This window comes from Serinus canaria, chromosome 2 (assembly GCF_022539315.1).
Source record: "Serinus canaria isolate serCan28SL12 chromosome 2, serCan2020, whole genome shotgun sequence".
Taxonomy (NCBI): domain Eukaryota; kingdom Metazoa; phylum Chordata; class Aves; order Passeriformes; family Fringillidae; genus Serinus; species Serinus canaria.
The window spans coordinates 118512293-118531740 of record NC_066315.1 but is presented as its reverse complement, the minus strand read 5'-3'; the positions used below and the strand labels follow the sequence as shown (position 1 = coordinate 118531740).

Sequence of the window (19448 nt, the reverse complement as noted above, 5' to 3'; positions counted from 1 at the left end):
GTAAAGTTTAGTTAAAGTGTGCAATTGGCTTAATGAGGTATTTCACATTAAACATGCTTATATTCTTCCTCTTGTATCAGCAGTGTGTGTCTCTGTTATTCTCGTATCTATTTCACTCCAATCAGCCAGTGGTATCCCTTAACTTGAAAGCAGTGACTAATTGGATCAGAACAATAACAACAAAGAAGGAATCCAGCTCACACAGTGAGAGGGTCCCTTGTTTGACAGCTACACAAAAATTGCATCATTGCTGCAATTCCAGCTGCTTGCCAACAAGGACACTGCAGATCTCTGCCATCCAGAATGTCCTTCAATACCAAACCAAAAATACTGCTATCAAATTAAGATAATCCTTTTTATCATATAGTCCAATATTAAGATTATAGAAACTACGTGGTGAGGTTGTCTCCTTCCCTTTGTATTTCCTTGGTCCTGTAGGTTACTACAGTGGTATCAGTAAAACCATGTGCAAAATCAGTTATTTGTTTAGATGTTACCAAAATACAGTTTGACTTCTTTTTTTTAAAAAACTACATTTCATTTAAATTGTAACCTTGTGGGAAGAGGGTCCCCTTTTATTTACCCAATATGTGTTCATTGTCTGCCAGTACAGTGATGTTTCTGTCCAAGACTGAGTATGTGAAATAACAGGTCACAGCTCAAAAACTCAGGCAATAAATCTCATTTTATATTTTCCCTTTTCTCACTTTACTTCTATATCAAACCTTCCCTGGAGTAATCGTTGGAGACAAAAACATGACTTAGAAAGAAATGTTAGAAACTAAAGTCCTTTGCATTGTTAGTCACATCTAATAAAGGTCTTCTCTTTATCAGCTTTACTAGCATTGTGTCATGGAGACACAGAACAGTCTCCCTGAGAAGTGAACAAAAGCAATTTGGCAGATGGGGTTCTGGGTTTTGTCCCAGCACATGTTTAGTAAACTTGCAGTTGAATCTTACTAATGGAAGGAGCAGCATTTATGTAATTGAAAGAATAGTTCAGGAAGTGCTGTCATTTGGGGCTGGTTTCTGTTTGTGTGACTGGTGTCCTTGGCAGCTCAGGTGCAGCAGTGTTGCAAGTTGGCAGTATCTGCACTGCTGAAACAAGCAGAGCAGCTCTTTCTCAGACATCCCATGTTTCTACAGCAGCTGCTGCATTGAAACTAGACTGCTTTTCCCACAGATCAGCTCATGAGCAGGACGTACTAGCTTTGGTGCAGTTTCCCTAAGAACCTGTTCTTAATGGCTGATGCAGGTAAATCTGCGATGTGCTGTGCTGTTATCCAGGGATAAATGCTTTGTTTTCCTTTGTGGAGAGTAGGCAGCCTTCCAGGGCCAGAAGGCAGGATTAGTAGAGTGCTTTGGTTCAGCTTGCTTCCAGAAAAATGCATACCTTCAAGAAAAAGTGATTCATTCCGGAAAGAAGTATTCAAGAAATCTGTTGTTCTGTGTGCTGTGTGGTTGATCCCATATGATGAAAATGGGGTTACACAGAATAGAGGTTTCATGTCCTCAGCATCTGAAACTCCTTCATTCTTCATTTGTTTCCCACCATTGAAAGAGGAGTGAACAATGAGTGAAGAGTGAAGGTAATGAAGATGAAAGCATGAGCCTCTTACAACTGTCTGCTTATGAACTTTTAGGAATGCAGTTAATAGATGGTTTTGTGTGCAGACCTCTCAGTGTGCAAGGTATTTGCTCTAAGCAGCAAAAAGAAATTCCCCAAGTAAGCCTTACAGTGATATGCTGAGGACAAAAGGTGGTGAAAGCTGAAGTGACAGAGCTTGCAGTAACTTCTTATTAATTTGAACATATTTGTTTTGTGTATCTGTAAACTGAAGTCGTCTTCAGGACAAACAAAAAAATGTGCCTGAGATTAAATTATCACAGTGGTCTCAGTTCAGTTGCCAGTTTCATGCTTCTCATTTCTTGCATGCCTGATTTCTTTCACCATTTTTTTAAAGCTGATTTCCTAACCTCTGTGTCATGGTAATGTTCAGCAGTGCAGCTGAAGTGAGTTAGCTATGTAAGCAGAGCAAGATGGGGGCCAGTTCTCCTGCCTGTGGAACAACCCTACCCATCTGTTCATGAGAAGGGTTTTAGGTGCTAGAGGGATAAGAGATCAGAAGAATTTGTGCTGCAGGGTGAGAGAGGTTGGAGGTGGAACAAGAGCTGTGCCTTTCCCGGAAGTCTGGGCTGTCCCTGGACCTGGTCCTGTGCAGTGTGGCAAAGCCTTGTTGTCAAAAGGAGCGCAATACAAGGGTCTCCCCGGCAGGTTGTGGAGTGTCTTCTTCTGCTGAGTATTCAGGCATCTGGGACATCCAGCTCAGCAGGCTGACTAGGATTTCATGAAACTCCAAAAATCCTGCTTCTTCTGTTGGTGTGAAAAGCTTTTGTCACTGTGCTGCTGAAATTTGTATGTTCCCGAGGAATGTTTTGATGATTTGGTGTTTTTTTCCATTGGAGAGAAAGTTCTGTTGAGACATTACTGGAAAAATCTCTCTGTTGCTATATGGTGTGTTGCTATATCCTGCTTGCTGAAATCCAGCAGGATATAATATGACAAATTTCAGCTGCTAGCTGAGAAGGTGACAGAACCACTACCAGTCCTGGATATTTGACATCCTGCTCAAGCTGCAACTTGTTTCTAAAAGTGTACCTTGTTTGTTTATAGAGCAAGAAACAAAACACTCAGAAAGGCTTTGGTTAGTATCCAGCTAGACCATAAAGTGTAAAGTAGCTGCAGGAGCTAAATTTGTGAACCTGATTTGTGTGATCAGTAGACAGTCAATAAATATTTGAAGGCTACTTAGTAATGTTTAATTGTCTGCAGAAGTGCACAGCTGGGAAGACAAACATATTCAGCAAAAGCAAATAGTGGTGTATAAAATACAAGGAAACCAGTCAAGTGGAATGCTGTGAGCAGCAGTCATGCTACTGAGTGCCACTAACGACAGGAGCTGAGGTGACACACAGCATGGGTGACAGTCGCTGTGTGCAGAATGGCTCCTGAGCCAAGCCTCTGGGCTAGTCAGGGGTAGAAGGTGGGAACAGAAGAACATTCCTTGTGGTCCCTTGGGTAGCTGGGATGCAGTAAGTCTGCTGCTAGTTGTTTATCTTCACACTGGCCTTGCCCACACATCACAGACATGAGGACAAGCCAACAGCAGCCCTTGTGAGGGCAGCCATGGCAGTCTGTGAGCATGTGTACAGGATGCAGCCACAAACCTAATCCATACTCTGTTCAGCTCCTGCCTGGCTGAGGAGGTGCTGAAATTCCCTGGATGTCTACTTATCTGCTCAAGAGCAGAGGTCCTTGAAGTGGTTTTAAACAGCACTGGCCATTGAGCAGTTCTGAGAGAACGACAGAACAAACAAGACAGAACAGTTTATTCTGTAGTGCCCAGCGTGGAGTGGTTGTGCATTCCAGTGTAATTCTCAGACATTAGCATGGTTACCAATTCTCAAGGACTGCTGAAATGAAGTTTCAAGCTACTGTTTGCATTTTGGCCAGAGCTCTCAAAGACCAAGCATAGATTTGTGTAGCTTTAGGGAACCGTGTAGGTGCAGGTGTTTAAGCTGTCTTCACTCAAGGATGGGAAAGAAGCATTTGAAATATGTCCAAATCCATAAGGCTTTGGCCACATTTTGGGGAATGGTCTAGGGAAGCAGAGTGGTGATTAATTTACAGACATAGTAAAAGCACACCAGTCTTCCAGATTTAGAGAGCTTCCTGTAAATTCCACATATTTGTAATACATAAGTCATTCAAGCATTGTTTTCTGAACAGTTGTTGGTATGTAGGAAAAGATGCCTATTAGCTCACATTAGTTCACAGAATCCTTACATTTTGTCACTGAATCTTTCATTACTAATCAACAAGAAATTACTGCAGCTTAGAATAGACATATAAAGTCTTACTTCATAGAGGACAAAAATCAGCAGGGGAAAAATACACCTAGCCAAATATCATACAAATTTTAAACTTTGGTATTATTTCTTTTATTGTGTTTTTAGTTGATTGCAGGGATGACATGGGTGTTCTTCTGTATTTTTCTTCTATATGTTTAAGTCACATACATAACCTCGAGGTAACGCAGTCTTTGTCTAACAATCAACTCTCAGTTCCAAAGCTAATGAGTAGGATGTTTGCTCCCTCTGTACAGGAGAATATGGATATCTGTGCGTGCTCTACTAGCATGTTCTTTTTCCTTTCTTCAGTCCCACTCTTGCCATGGCCCACAGGAATCTGACTGGAAGCTGTAATGTTAACTGTGGATGTAAGATTCATGAGTACGAGCCTGTCTGTGGATCAGATGGAATAACATATTTTAATCCTTGCCTAGCTGGCTGCATCAGTAGTGGAAACCACAGCACAGGGGTAAGTGCTTCATCCACCACCCACACACAACCCCTGAGTAGCCCCTTGGGACCTGTGCAGATTGAAGACTTCTCCTAGCTCAAGCATCCCTCCTCTGAGCTTCAGAGAAGTTTTCTGCAGGTGACTTGTCCATCTCTGAGCCTTTCCATGATTTGAAAGACAGGCAGTGCTTTTCTTGCATGGTGCCAACCCACTTCCTTTAGTTATACACCAGTTAGAGGCACGAGTTCATTTGTACTAAGTGAATCCTCCAGCTGAGTGAGTGCAAATGCCATGGGATAGGAAGGGCTGGTGTTTCCTGTACAGACCCCAAAGACCTTGGTTGCAGTGACCTGCATGCCTGCTGTTCCTGCAGGGCTTGCAGAGGGTACCTTGGGTCAGTGTCATCTAACTCAGCTCTCTGCCAACATAGGCAGCCATGTCAAACTGTCTTTCTTCAAGCTCAGTCTTACCTTTTAGAGCAGTTTGGGGCTTTTTGTGACTCCCTCTCTGAACTGAAGGAAGACCTTAACTCTTCAGGTAGTTGGAAGTGTTTTAAACTCATGTTTAAATTTAGTTAGAATTTGTTTAAAGTCATTGGTGTTTGTGTCAGCCTCATCATTTTGTCCAAGTAGCTCTTGCACCTGCAGCAGTGCACTGATAGGTCTGTGGTTTGCCTGGCTAGGTAAAGACTGCCCATGTATTCTGCTCTTGTAAAACAGTTCTACCAGTCCCACGGCCTTTTTCTAAACCTCTTCCAGGCTAAATGAAGGTTGTCATCAAACTCAAGTAACAAGAACTTAAAAAGATGTTAATAATCCACTTCCTTTCTTGGAAATACATTGCTTGTTACAACCCAGCATTCTAGTTATGCTGAACTGGAGAAGGACATCCTGCTGGTAAAACCAAACCATGGAAATTTTCAGTGGCCTGGAAACCATGGAAGTTTCCAGGACTGAGCACAAGAAGACAGTTGAAAAGTAGAATCTGACTTAAGTATCAACACAGTATTATGGTCATATTAGTTTCCTTAAAAATTAACTCTTAATTCTTCTGTCCTTTAAAAAGGGGTAATTAAGAAAGACAAGAAGTTATGTAAACATTGGTTTTCTTAGGACTTGATTGTGCTTTCCAGAAAGCTTACTTAAAAAGTATCAGTCTCCTGATTAACAGTCGTGAGCCAGCCTGTGAAGCAGGAGGATGTTAGGTTCAGCACTGTATTTTCACAGGTCACCTGGATAATGGTCTGAAAAAGCATGTTCATATATTAGTGTCACTGAGAACACATTAGTTTCCCTTTTTTTTTTTTTTTTAGATTATCTTGCTGGTTTTTAGTAGAAAATTGTTTTGATCAGTTGGAAAAGCCTGCAGTGTGAGCCTGTGGTTAAATTGCAGTGTCTATATAATCTAATTTGCACTTTCCTGGGCTGAGACAGGCTTGGTCTTAGTTGCATTTCATCTGATATTGAACCAGCACTATTAATTTATTTAGTAGGGAAACACTGTGGGAGTGTGTGCTCTACAGATTGTGAAACATGATATCATTGCATCTTATGATTTAAGAAAAGATGCTTCATGGTCTGAAGTTTTAACTCAGTAGCTAATGGTGAATAGAATAGAGCTGATATTGCTCGGAAAAGGAACTTTTTTTGATTAAATAATCCTTTTTTGTAGGGTGCTTTTAAATACAAAAAAAATGTAAGTTAGTGCATAACACAAAATGTTTCTAAAATATAATATTTGGATTTAAGTTAATAACGTAGAGTGTTTTCAAAATTAACCATTTAAAAGTTCAAACTAAGAGGAAAGGATACCATTGTACAGTTCATACCTGTTTTATATATATATATATATATATATTCCTATACTCTTAATATTTCTGTCATGCTATGTCAGTTTCATTTAATACACAGACTTAGTTTCGCTGGGGATGAATAAAGATTGTGTGGTAAAGTGGTCTAATTTCTGTGGGATTCCTGTTTGGCATTTGCATTTGGAAGCAAGAAAGAATTTAGGGTGAGGTACTTGTGTGATGTTAGAGTGGAGTGCTGCCTTTGGAAACCCGAATCTGTCATTTGCTTTGTTTCTAAGTGATGTTGGGCAAGTCAGTTAAGCAGAACTTCTCCCCATTGGTCATTAGTCTTGTATTCTTCATGTTCTGGATGATGAACAGGAGCAACAAACAAAAGTGTCACTTGTAGGTGGGCTGCCTAAATCTGTATTTGAAGGCATGAAAGTTTACATTTAGAATATATTTTGTTGGGTATAATGGAAAATGTTCTGAAAAAAAGGATTCCAGTTGTTTCAAATTAGTCACCCATGTGTGTGAAATCTTTGACCCAGTTCAGTTACTTAATTACAAAATAGAGATAACATCGATGCTTCATAACTGTTTTGAAGATGACTCCTTTTTGAAAGAGTTAAGCTATAACAGTGAGTTACAGAAAATCCAAATGAAATATGAGTCCTTCCATCTTTGTAGTGGAATATTCTCAGTCTGAGGAAAAAAAAATACCTGAAGTCACATCTGAAAATAGGAGGTAAAATATTGGATAAATAGATGCATTATTAAGATGTTCAGCTAAATCTCATGCGGAAAAAATGTGAGGCTACATGATGGCATGGATGCATATAAAGGTGTACATTAAAATTGACAAATTGCCATGATTTCAATATGTCTTGATGTCTAAGTGCTTAAATTCACTATCTTAAGACAATTTTGTAACTTCTGTGCCTGTGTAGTCCAAGGTTTGATGAATGCAAAAATTGAAACATTAAGCTCATTCCTGTAACATCACATATGTCCTGGCCAGTTTCTTCTGTAGCACTGTAATATACTGGTCTGCTGCACACCCCTTTGCCATACATCAGATGAAAACATAGGTGGCATAAAGGTGAAAGAAGGCTATTTTTGATCTAGTTCTTCCTCCCCTTGTTCAGATCACAGTCCTGTTTGCCTGTGAAATGCCACTTCTTTATTCAGTCTCTTCATTTTAATTTCCTTCTCTTTGTCCATTCAGGAATCTCTCAGTGAGTCCTCTAGTCTCACTCTTTTAGTCTCTGCTTTCCCTTTATTCTCTGTTTTTGCTCCTGGCCTGATCTATGCCCACATCCAGGTTGAAGATCCTGAGCTTCAAGCATAAAGTGCAGCTTGTTGCTCTTTGGCCAGATCTGGATAGCCTTCCATTAATGTGGCAGAAGACACTGCCTTAATAGGAAAGTCAGCAGCTTGTTAAATTTCAGAATATAGCATTTTCACTGCTGACTGAAGAGCATTTCCTCACTTTTTTTTGTGGTACAATAGAAACAATATTTTTCTGCAGCCTCCCTGTCAGAAGTGATTGTGTCAATATTTCCCAAATATATTCTAGATTTTTTTAAAACTCAGACTAAATAAAGCAATGGAAAGGCAACCTCATCACAGAGAGTCCTGGCCAGCTTTAAAATTTACTTGGAGATGTAACTTTGCTCGTGCTTGGGGTAATGATGCTCAAGGCAGAAGATTCTCAGCTGAGAAGTACCACAGGACTGTTGTACAATATCTCTTTGCAATGTCTTTCTTACACATATTTTTCACATGGAAGTGTTCTTTTTTGCTCTCCCAGGTCAGAAATTACACAGAATGTGCCTGTGTGCAGAGTCGCCAGGTGATCACTCCGCCGACCGTGGGCCAGCGCAGTCAGCTCCGGCTGGTGATTGTCAAAACCTACCTGAATGAGAATGGCTACGCTGTGTCTGGGAAGTGTGACCGAACCTGCAACACGCTCATCCCATTCCTCATCTTTCTCTTCATTGTAACCCTTATAACAGCATGTGCCCAGCCATCAGCAGTCATAGTGACACTCAGGTGAGTACTCGGAGATGTTTCCTAAGTATTTTTGCCATTCCTGCTATCACCAGTGCTTGTGAAGCTTATGTATCCTGAAAAAGTGAATAGAATCCTTGTGTAGTCTTAAAAAGCGAAGGGATGACAGGGATAGGGTGAAATCTGTTTGTAGTTAGAATATGTAATATGATAATCTGCTTTCGGACATGAAGTGTGCAGTAAATTCCAGGTGCTATGAAGAGAAAACAAGCAAAACGTGGTGGAAGAAAATGATTACTCCTGGAAAATTTTCAGACTTCTTAGAGCAATGGTTTGGGTTTTCAAATGCAAATGAAAAAAGTTAGTATTTAAAATTATCCTTTTCTCACATTGAGGAATTTTGCCTTCCAGCTGGCTTTTCAAAGAATCCACAGAAGGGTTGTAGGGGTCACTGTTGTAAGGGTCACCCAGGCACTCAGGGCTGGGCATATCAGAATTCCAGCTGCACAGCCTTACCTCTGCTATTGTGTGCACAGCACTATTATAATTCAGAGACTTCTGATTTTATTCCTTCTGTCTCTGGATTTCCCACATGTAAAATAATAGTAATAAAAAACAACTGCCCTTGCATTGCAATTAGCAAAGACAAATGAAGATCAGTATTGCAGCGAACTTCACAGTAGTGAGGTACATAAGGGACATCTCCAACAGGATTTTGTAGTGCTCAGTACAAAAAATGGGGGCTCACATCCATGGACAATGACACCTGCTGTCCCAAGCCACATACTGTGCTTTGTGCATTGGCCAAAGGTCTGTGGCCCGAGTTGGTTCTCCAATTTCTCAGTTTTTTGACTTCAAAACTGTTTCACAGCTGTATCACTTTGACTGCAGACTTTTTGTGTAGTTTTATGGTGTATTTCAATGTCATTAGAAGCTGTCTATCTTAAGACCTTTAGGTTAAAAATTTAAAATATTTTAAAATCAGTAAGTAATTTGTGGCTTACTAAAACTGTAGATGCAGTGTGGAATTTTGTTTGTTATTTAGACTTTGTAAGCTTGACAATTTTCCTTTGAAACCACTGGAAGGAATCTTGTATTACTTGAATTGAAAATATATTTAAAGAGACTGTAGTGGTACTTTTTATAAAGTAACTCCAAAGTGTTTATGCTACACGAAGATTTGTTAAATTCAGAAACTGAGTCCAGCCTTCAATGATTTAGTTATCTATTAATTCTAATTTACCTCAAAAATATTAAGAAAAATAAATTAATACTAATGAAATAATAGAAAGTTATCATGACAAGCCATAAACATTTTGTGTGGATTCTCTGAATTTCCTTAATGTGTTTGGATCAAATTCTTCAGGCCTTATACAGGTAAAAAAAGGTCAAAAGGCATAACTGAGATTTTGATTAAACCGGTCCAGGAGGGGCTGGCTGTATTTTTTCCTAGCAGTAGGAGTTAATGATAGTAGAAGCTAAAGACAGGAAATTTAGACAAAGATTTTCTGTAGCTGAGAAAAAAGCCATGAGGTGGAGCCAAAACATACCAGGATGGTGATGGGTTATGACTATTCCTTCACTGGAGTTTTCTGTTCACCTGCTAGGTCTGTGGAAGATGGGGAGCGGCCCTTTGCACTTGGAATGCAGTTTGTTTTATTGAGAACTCTTGGTAAGTCCAGCAGTAGCTCAGCATTTCCCTAAAGGCCATGTTCAGCTTAAATGCACCATAAAAGTATTTCAGTGCCATAAATCTGCAACTAATTGCTTGGCTAACTGTATTAGAAACCTAAAATTAATAACTTTTGAAAAGATTGCATCTGAAAATGTGTTTAATTTACTTTTTTTGGTTACTGACTTTCTAGAACAACATAATTTCACAAAAAGATAAATTTTTACTGTTTCAAATTGAATTTAAAATTAATAGTTACTAAATATTTTTATAAGGATTTTTTAGCTTTCAAAAACAGAATTCTGTTGCTTTCAGCAATAACAATAGTTTTTCTAATTTTTAAAATAAGTATTTGTTTCTTAATGTCTTTCAAGTGTTTCAAAGCAAAAATGGGTAGATGTTAAAAGTCTTTATTTTCAAAGCATTCTCTTTCAAGCTCTTGAATTTCTAAAATCCTGCCCATAAAGAACACTCCAGGTGTTCAGCCACTATGAAATACATGACTAGAGCAAGCAAGGTCTATTCTAAGAGAACAAGAGAAGCCAATAAAGCTTCATCTTCAAGTTTTGTTTGAGGAAGGATGTTTCAATCTCATCTTAAAAATGTTGTATTTCTGGAGAAAGCAGGAGCATTCATTGGACTGGCTGCATTTTTAGCTCCCTTAGAAGTTAAAGTCTGTTTCTTGGGAAGGTGTATTCAAAAGGAAATTTATAATCTTAATGGTCTTACCCCTTACATCTATCTTCAAAAACATTTTGTGATCTTCAGTGCTTTTTCACCTTAATCTAAACCCAGCACCTTTCCCAGCTCATGGGCAAAGGATGTTCAGCAGGTAATGCTATGGAGATAATGTATTTCACCTTCTTTCTACTTGAGAACAAAATCGGATTTTTTTTGGGGGGACAGCTCAAGAAGAGCTGTCTGGAGACAGCAGATTGAAGTACCTGTTGTTAAGGTGCTGCTGCATTGGCTTCTTTCAGTTCTCTCCCATTTGTGGTAGTTCTCATGTGCAGGATAAATAGTACTGCTGGGAATTTTTCCATGTTTTACATTTCTTGTGAGAGCAGCCGTGTAGAAATCTCAAAAATATTCAGCCTACAGTCTTTGGCTGGGGCATATAGTTTCTTTAGAATTTTTCCACAATATGCTAACACATATTATTTCTCTTGCTATTTTTATTTCAGCTTACATTCCCACTCCAATTTATTTTGGGGCTGTTATTGACACCACGTGCATGCTTTGGCAACAGGATTGTGGCGTACAAGGATCTTGTTGGGAATACGATGTCACCTCGTTTCGCTTTGTCTACTTCGGGTTGGCAGCTGCTCTCAAGTTCGTGGGATTCTTTTTTATTTTCCTGGCCTGGTATTCCCTAAAGTGTAAAGAAGAACAACTGCTGAGACAGAGTTTGAGGGCTTCACCGGTGAACACTGTGAGTGAGATGGTTGGACAAGCTGGACCCCAACAAAACTATGCACGGACTAGATCCTGCCCTACCTTCAGTTCCCAAGGAGACATGAGTGTGGCACAAGGAATGAACTGCTTAGCACAGACCTACCCTGGCCCTTTTTCAGAAGCAATAAATTCCTCAAATGAAAATGCATTGGAAGAAGTCACTGTTGAGATATAGACCCCTGGCTTGGTAATGTAATATTTAGTTTTGTTGGTTGACTTAGTTACGGCGCCTTGTAAAACACCTGTGCCTTCTATTTTTAATCTAAATGTAACATGTGATAAAACCAACAAAGCTTGATGCAAACAACCATAATATGTTCCTGAGGGCTGGATACCTCAAACCAACCTGAGTTCTTATTTCTCCCCTCCCGACAATGGAGTTTTAAAAATTGTGTTTGTAATTATTTCAGATGTGTCCATTAAATGTCCATGCTCTGATCTAATATCATTGTAAAGTTGAGGTGTTACGAACAGCAGAAGTCAGTGGAGGAGTGACAAAAACTCATATTGTTGATGTCTAGACTCACAAAAATGCTTAAATGTATTGTCAACTTTGTATCTGCAAATTATATTTTTAAGAGATGAGTGATTACTGTGAGTTCTGCTACAAAGCACAACTGAACTTATTTAAACTATGCAACTTATTTGGATATTTGTATGTGCAGCAAATTAAGTTTAAAGCTTGCTTTTAAAGACATTACTGCAACTGAATTTGAAAGGGGCTATTTTCAGGCGTAATCATTAAATTAAAACATAACATAAGGTTTAAAGTACTGTTAATAACATGTCAAGCCATACAAGAGTTGAGCATCAGGTAACGTTTGCAAATGTTGCGTTGTAACATCTTTATTCTGTCAAAATGTGCATTAATTTTCACCTGATGGGATGTAGTCATTCTTCACAAAGTATATAGGATACTGTAATGCTTGAAGTAAAAAACTTCAGTATTGGTTTATAGTAACATTAACATGTAGGAATCATACACATCTACCAGAGCAGATATGTGCATATTTCTGCAGTGTTATTTGGGTGGCTGTTACTAGCACCAAATCCAATTTTCCTGAAGAAGAAAACAGCTGGTTATATCTCGATAGGAAGTTTGGCTGTCCTTCAGAATTGCATGCCAGTCTAGTTCAGCTTCAGTGGGAAAGTCCTGAGGGAGAGCTGATGACCTTGTCTGGTGTCTGGGACCTGGCAGGTCCCTCACAGCCAGTGGCAGCACAGTTCAGGCTGCAGGAGTGAGCAGAGGGGGCTGCAAGCAGCCTGCCCACCGTGGTGCCAGCTGGGAGGCTCTGCCTGCACTCCTGGCACTGCGAGGCACTGAGCACCCTGACACCCAGGGCAGCTGGGAAGGGAGGCCGGCTCAGACCTTCTTATTCTCTGCCTCTCCAGCTGCCCACTGCTGGGTGGGCTGGTGGGACAGGTCCTGGTTGTATGGTGTGTCCCACACGTCTGCCTTTCCTTTTCTCAGCTTCACTGAAAGCTCCTGTGAAGGCAAAGGGTGAGTTTGTCTCTCCTTCGGCCCTCCGGGTGAAGAGCTAAGAATAGAAATTATCAGCGAGTGTGGACTCACAGGACATGATGTGGCCTTTGTTTATTCCAAATTGCTGAGTGTGTTCTCTCCCTGGGAGATGCTGAAACTTTCTAATCAAATGTGCTTAGCATTTCATTTCTTGCTCTGGAGGCTTTGTAGTGCCGTGCTCATGAGGTGCTAATGATGTCTCAAAGGGCAGAAAATTATATCAGTTGGACATGGGGAAGTCAAGGCTGTATTGTGCCCTGCAGGGGAAGTCTTAGAAGTGTAGGAAATGAAAAAGCAGTCTTTTAAGACGACTCAGTGATAGTCTGGTTTGCATTTTGCTGAGTAGAGAACTTGTGTGAAAATAAACAGGAAAGAGCAGAGCTTCTGCATATTTTTGAACAGTTATTCCTGATTTAATTTTTCAATTTAGAACTGTATATTGATCAAACATTACTTGGAACCAAGTCCTTGAAAATAGAGGCAGTATTCTCCTTGGCATCCATTGAGTTGTCCTGGGAAGAGGAGATTTCCCTCTCTGCCTTTGCCAACTGCCTTTTGTCATCACCTGGATTTTCTTGACCAGCACATGGGACTACCCATGGGGCTGCTTATTTCAGAATGTGTCAGTCCATTTATGTAGCTTGTAACAATTCTTCCTCTTCCTGTCTGAAAACTCCAATTCTTTTACCCCAAACATAGAGGAATATTGTTTTGACCTCTTCCTACTATTCTGTCCATATTAACAGCCTTTTTTGGGTTAAGCCTGAGAATGTCTTTTCCTTTTATGCAGCTACTGGATACAGTGTGTTCCTCAGTTAATACACACTTCCTGAGATAATTGGCTTCTACACTTCTTGTCCTGAGAAATAATTTAATTTCCTTGGCTCCGAGGTGTTTGGTGTGTGTGTGTATATATATATATATATATATATATATATATATATATATATATATATACACACACACACATATATATATTTGCTATAGGAGATTGGAATAGATGATAAAAATGTTTCCTTTTGCTTCAGTCTCAAATGCTTTGCACCAAGAATTTTATACCACGGCAAAAATTGGCAAAGTAGTATGACAGAGTGTAATTTTAGCCTAGCCCTCATCCATTTTTATCACTTCCCCATTTTAATTGTCACAGGGAGAAGTGAAGAGTGACAATCTTTTCAAATACCTCGGGAACAGAGCCTTTAGGGAATTGTAAAAGACTGAAGATTAATCATCTGTCCTGTATTTCATGCCTTGTGTGCTTCAGTTCCATACAAAAACCAAGGAAGAGCAGATTAGGATTGTCAGGAACTAATGGCACTGATGCCAAGGAATGAGAGTGATAAAAGTGACACTTCTGCAGCTGCTGCTGTTTCTGAGCTTTCAAGGGATTTCAGAGCTTGTTGCAATGGAAACCATCTATTTTTTAGGATATCCTGACCCTTCGACTTGCAAGGACATTCATATTTCCTAAATGATTGAAAAAGTGGAATGTAGAAAGAAAGATGTTAACTTTTGAAATACTAAAAAAGCCTTCTTTACATACTTTCAATTTAAATTTTTAATCAGAAAATAAATTTTAATTTTTCTTTAAGTATTATATGCAAAACAAAATGTAATTCCTTACTTTTCAAACAATTTTTTCCCTGGTTTTGGATAAAGATAATCTTGGCAATGCAATTAAATTTCTATAAAATCAGTTAAGTCAGTGCCCTCTGAAAGAAAGAAAACCCAAACACTGGCCAATTTTTGATTGATTCCTGAAAGAGGGTTTCTCGTGAGTAATCTGTAACAGTCTAAACTAAGCCAATAAGGATATGCAGGGGAAACACATTCCCTTCCTGGAAATGTCAATTCCAGCATTGCCATTGACTGGTGTATGGACTGTGACCTGCTGACCAAACATTGTGCTCTGAGGCTGCCACTGCTGGAGGAAGCAGCATCTCCAGACCTGAGTGCACCCCTTGCAGTATTTGTGTTTGACACGTGATGCAACTTCACAGGAACTAAAAAAGAGCTTTGCCTGTCATCTGGTGAAGGGGCCCATGCTGCCTTCCTACTGAGAGATCCTCTCAGTACATAAAATTCCAGTAAGTTGTAGTTTTTTCCACCTTCCCTCCTTGTCCCTGAACACAAAAGGTTTGCTGGCAGTGAATACAAGGAAAGGTGAAGCAGGTGTCGTGCTCACCCACAGCCTGCTATTGGTAGCAAACCCAAGTCACCTGCCTGCAGCTTACGAGCCAGTGATAATATGGAGCAACATCTGGTGATGGTCAAAGTGCCACCATGCCATCATAGGGACAGACTTAATCCCTCTTCCACCACTTAGTCCTGATTTAGTGTGAGGAACATGAGAGGAGGAGTAGCCCAAATACATGGACTTGAGTGAACAGGTTAATTGTCCTTGCTTAGCCTCCCATTCACCCTTGTTTCCTCAAAAAGGAGAAAACTTCAGAATGGATGCAGCCATGGCCTTAGGTGCTTATGAATGCAGCACCCTCAGGAAATAATTTGTAGATCTTTGCAGGGCTGAAGTAATCTGGAGAGTGGGACTGTCCATGTTTCCAGTTTTAGTCAAAAGCCCTCTGGTTTTAGTCCTCCTCCTTGAGCATACTGGATAAAATACAGTATAATTTGGAACCAAGGACATTTTATAGCTTGTCAGTACAGTGTGAGCAGCTGCAAGAACCTTTTAATATTTTGGTACAATTTGTATTTATTCGGAAAATTTCAGTTCTTTGGCCAGCCTGTATATCTTTAAAAGTGCATGTAGTTCTTCAGAACTTACTGTTGTGTAAGTGGAGGCACAAATCTGCTACTGAGTATTAGAAAAGTACATTCAAAAGGTCCTAAATTAATATACTGTTTTCCAAAATATGGGGTTTATTTGTATTCCTTATTAATTTGTAGTATTAGCTATTCATTCATTATGGCTCTGATCCAGCAGAAGACATAATATGAGGGTAAATTTATAAATTTATATATAATATATACATTTATAAAAATAATGTATTATCATGTGCTTGAAAATAATGCACATTTTTAAGTATGGGACTGCATAAATCCTGTCTGCATTCAAAAAGAAATTCATTTATCCAAAGAGTATTTCTATGCTGAGTGTTTCCCCCATGGATTCAGTGATAATTGTAACCAGAATGGCACAAAGTAGCACTTGAGCACTCTCCCATGGCATTCAGGTGTGGCTGCTTACATATCCAGCAATGGAGGATTCATTTTCAAATAGAAAAGGCTGTCATTTTCAAATAGAATTCAAATTCAAAATATTTAGTGGAAATGGTCTAAGATTCATTCTTACTCTTCCTGCCACTCACTTATTTTATGAATTTCTGTCTGAAAACCTGTGTGTTATAAGTAAAGGCATCCTTCTGACCTTAGAGCCAATGAAATTGCTCAAGTAATGCTGTAGACTCCAGCTGTGCCCTTTCACAGAACTCAGACCTAGAGGTTCAGATGAGAAATTGTCAGTATCCCGCACAAACGGAGCAGAGCGCTGCCTGCTCAGGGGAACTTCAGAGAGCATTTCTGGGACAGGGGTCAGCACCTTCTGCACTGCTCTTGCAGGTTTTCCCCCCAAAATGCCTGAATAATTGCTGCCTTACTACGCTTTTCTGTGCAGGTGATACCACAGCTCTTCATGGTGTTATATTGACATAAAACTGATGATAAATAGGTCCAAAGTGTCTTAGTGCTGTTTTGGAGCCAGATTCTTGGCCTCACCAGTCCATTGTTGAGGCTGAAGAACTAGGCCATACCTTGTGTTGGAAGTTAACGAGCTGGTGCTTTAGCAAGTGTGTGTGAAGTAGGGAATATCAAGCTTGTTTAGCTTTTATACTCTATTCACTGGTTATTACTACTGATTTTGGAGATTGAAGACAAAAAACTTCGTAAACAAGTTTATCTTTTTCTGTTTTCTCAGTAATGTGTCTTTTACAATGGCTTAGGAGATGCCATGGTGCATGCTTCAGAATCTGGGTTCCCCCAGCTGAAGCCATCCAGCTGTGGTTGTTTTCCAGGGGCTTAAAGCAGCTGGTAACAGAGATTTACCAGGACTGCAACCTGCATTGACATTGCTTTGGACAGAGTGCTTGCTACTTATAGATTACACCTGGAATCAATACATTTCAGGTTCTTCACATACTGGACTTGATTCTTTGGGCGTTTTCATCACTTCAGAGTGCTTACAAAATGGACAGTCAACATCACGGTGGGAGATTTATTCTTTGGTAGGGAATTAGGGCTTTCTTCTTTTTTTTCTTTTAACATGTTGTTTGACAAATAACAATTCAAAAAGATTGCATGTAAGCATTGTCACAGAGTAGAGATGTGGGGCCTTCAGTGTGAGGACAGGATATGGCTGGGTTCATGGGGTTTGTCTCCTTTACACTGCATATCACTAATACACGTTACTTTGTGGCCAAAGGTTTGAAAGCCTGCCTGATCCTCAGGAAGGAAATTTTTCCTATATTTTCCTCATAATTTATTGCAGAAATGAAGGAGGAAGGTTAACGCTACCCATGTCCTGTGGCCATATTTGTTGGATTAAACTGCAGTTAATAACTACAGTTCATAATTTCAGCAGTCACCCTCCAGTCCTTCAGCTCAGCTATCTTTTTTGTTAATACAGCCTGTTAAACACAGATGTAGCTCTGCAATTTCACAGTAGCTCCAAAGTTTTCTTGGCTTCAAGTGTTACAGAATAGATGCTTATTTATCCAGGTTCCATTCTACTCTTCTAATTATTGCATTATCCATTGTGTGTATTGTATTTTTTTATTTTTCCAATCTCAAACCAGTTGTCACAATGTTATCCTGTAACAGTGTTTTCTTCATTATATAGAATAGGTGAAAAGCTGTGGAATTCATGAAGGGCTACAAAAAGCATCCAGAATGTTGTTCACCTTGAGGAAGGGTGAGACAGCTTGATAATCTCTGGACAAAAGACTAAACAACACTGTGGTGCTAATAGGTACTGAAGTATTTTACAATGTATTCACTATGACTTAAATGACATATTCAAGGCATGTCAGTGATGCAACTGCGTGTGTTTGTGTTCCTAAAGTCTGGACTGCTCCAACAAAGGCAGTGTTTGTAATTCCTGGTGGGCCAATTCCTACCTAGCTCTTCTGTGGCTAAGCAATTTCAGGAGTCTCTGTAGGATTTGGCCCAGCACTACTAGGTAAAGTAAAAGCTACACAGACCACAGAAGTCTCATGTAGAATGTATTCAGCCTGCTGTAGCATGTTACTTTATTTAGTTGCTTTGCTTAAGCAGGGGCTAAAAATAAATTCTGTAGTAATGATAAGAAACACTGGGCTAAATTCTGGAACCACTTAACTGAGCAATATTAGCAAGTGTTTGAATTAAAATGAGGATTGAAATCTGAAATATGAATGTTCTTTCATGGAATACCAGAAAGAGAGGGGTAGAATAAGAGCAATTTCTATCTCTAGGAATGGAAAAAGGCCGAATCTGGTTGACTTTAAAGTGAGCTATGATTTACAAAGTGGGGGTTTGGTTTTAAAATCTTGAAGACAAAATTTCCCTTTTGAATTCAGAACCGTATTGTTTTTGTCTTACTGTGCCTGATCTGCTCATGCAGGGCAGGTGTCTGTATTCCAAATAGCACTGAAAGCACTAATAGCACTGATCACACTTCCGACCAACAGGCCAGAAAATTTGCCTCTGTAGCAAACTCCATATTTGAAAACCTGGAGGGAAATTTCCAAACAAAGCAAAAAAATATGTACAAAATGATCCAAAGCTGAGTTTTAGTAAAAAAAGAAGAAAATTTTTTGTCAGTGAGATCCACAGTTGAGTGGAGGCTTTTCTGAAAGACGAGCTGCTCTTTTTACCAGCTGATCACATGGGAGTTTGGCCCCTGGCTGCAGTGCATACCTCTACCAAGTGATTTGTGCAGAACAGCAACAGTCTGGGTAATATTGTAGGAGCATGGAGTGGGCACACTGCCTGTAACTGTTTAGTTTTTAAAAAAACTCATTATTAAGCAAATGTGTAGAGTATTAAGGAAATTTGTAGAGTATGTCTGATGGTATGAGTGTGTGGGTGCTGTGCTGTGGTAAAAAGAGAATTGGTTTATGCTGGGTATTTTTGCATACTTTAGGCTCCTGTATGTTTTTGGTTTTTTTTTTTTTTTAAATTTATATTTATTTCTCATCAGAGCTTAGAGTAATTTTAAAGTTATATAACCCATGATTTAATGAAACCTACTGTCAGCATCTGTTGTAAACATGTGTTTACAAAACAAACTCTTGAATACTTGATACTTGGAAATAAAAAATAGGATATCATGTGTGTTGATTGGGTCCAGATCCTCTCTGATTTCAAAGTAAGACTTGCATGTTTTCATTTCCAATACACAAAAAATACTCTTTCAGATCTCCCTGCACGTTACCAGTGTCCAAGACCAGAGCTGTTAAACGGAGTGGACGAAATTAGATTTGTAGCTGATCCCAGGTGCTGTTGCCGGTGGAGTGATCAGGTGCATCCCCCTGGCAGTGCCGGCAGCCCGGGAGGGGCACGGGCTCCGGGAGAGGCGCTGGTGGCGCGGCTCTGCACTGACACCTGCTGCCCGAGCGGCCGGGGACACGCTCCCGGC

At 39.7% G+C, this 19448-nt stretch overlaps 1 protein-coding gene across 1 annotated transcript in view; it reads left to right on the top strand.

Moving 5' to 3' along the window:
- SLCO5A1 (solute carrier organic anion transporter family member 5A1) overlaps positions 1-19140 on the top strand; it is a 72890-nt gene extending 53750 nt beyond the window's left edge. The window contains exons 6-9 of the mRNA XM_030227706.2: positions 4222-4381; positions 7966-8207; positions 9773-9837; positions 11022-19140. Coding sequence (XP_030083566.2) covers positions 4222-4381; positions 7966-8207; positions 9773-9837; positions 11022-11467 — 913 coding nt within the window. The 3' untranslated portion in view covers positions 11468-19140. The remainder of the gene's footprint in view (positions 1-4221; positions 4382-7965; positions 8208-9772; positions 9838-11021) is intronic.
- The last annotated feature ends 308 nt before the right edge of the window (positions 19141-19448 follow it).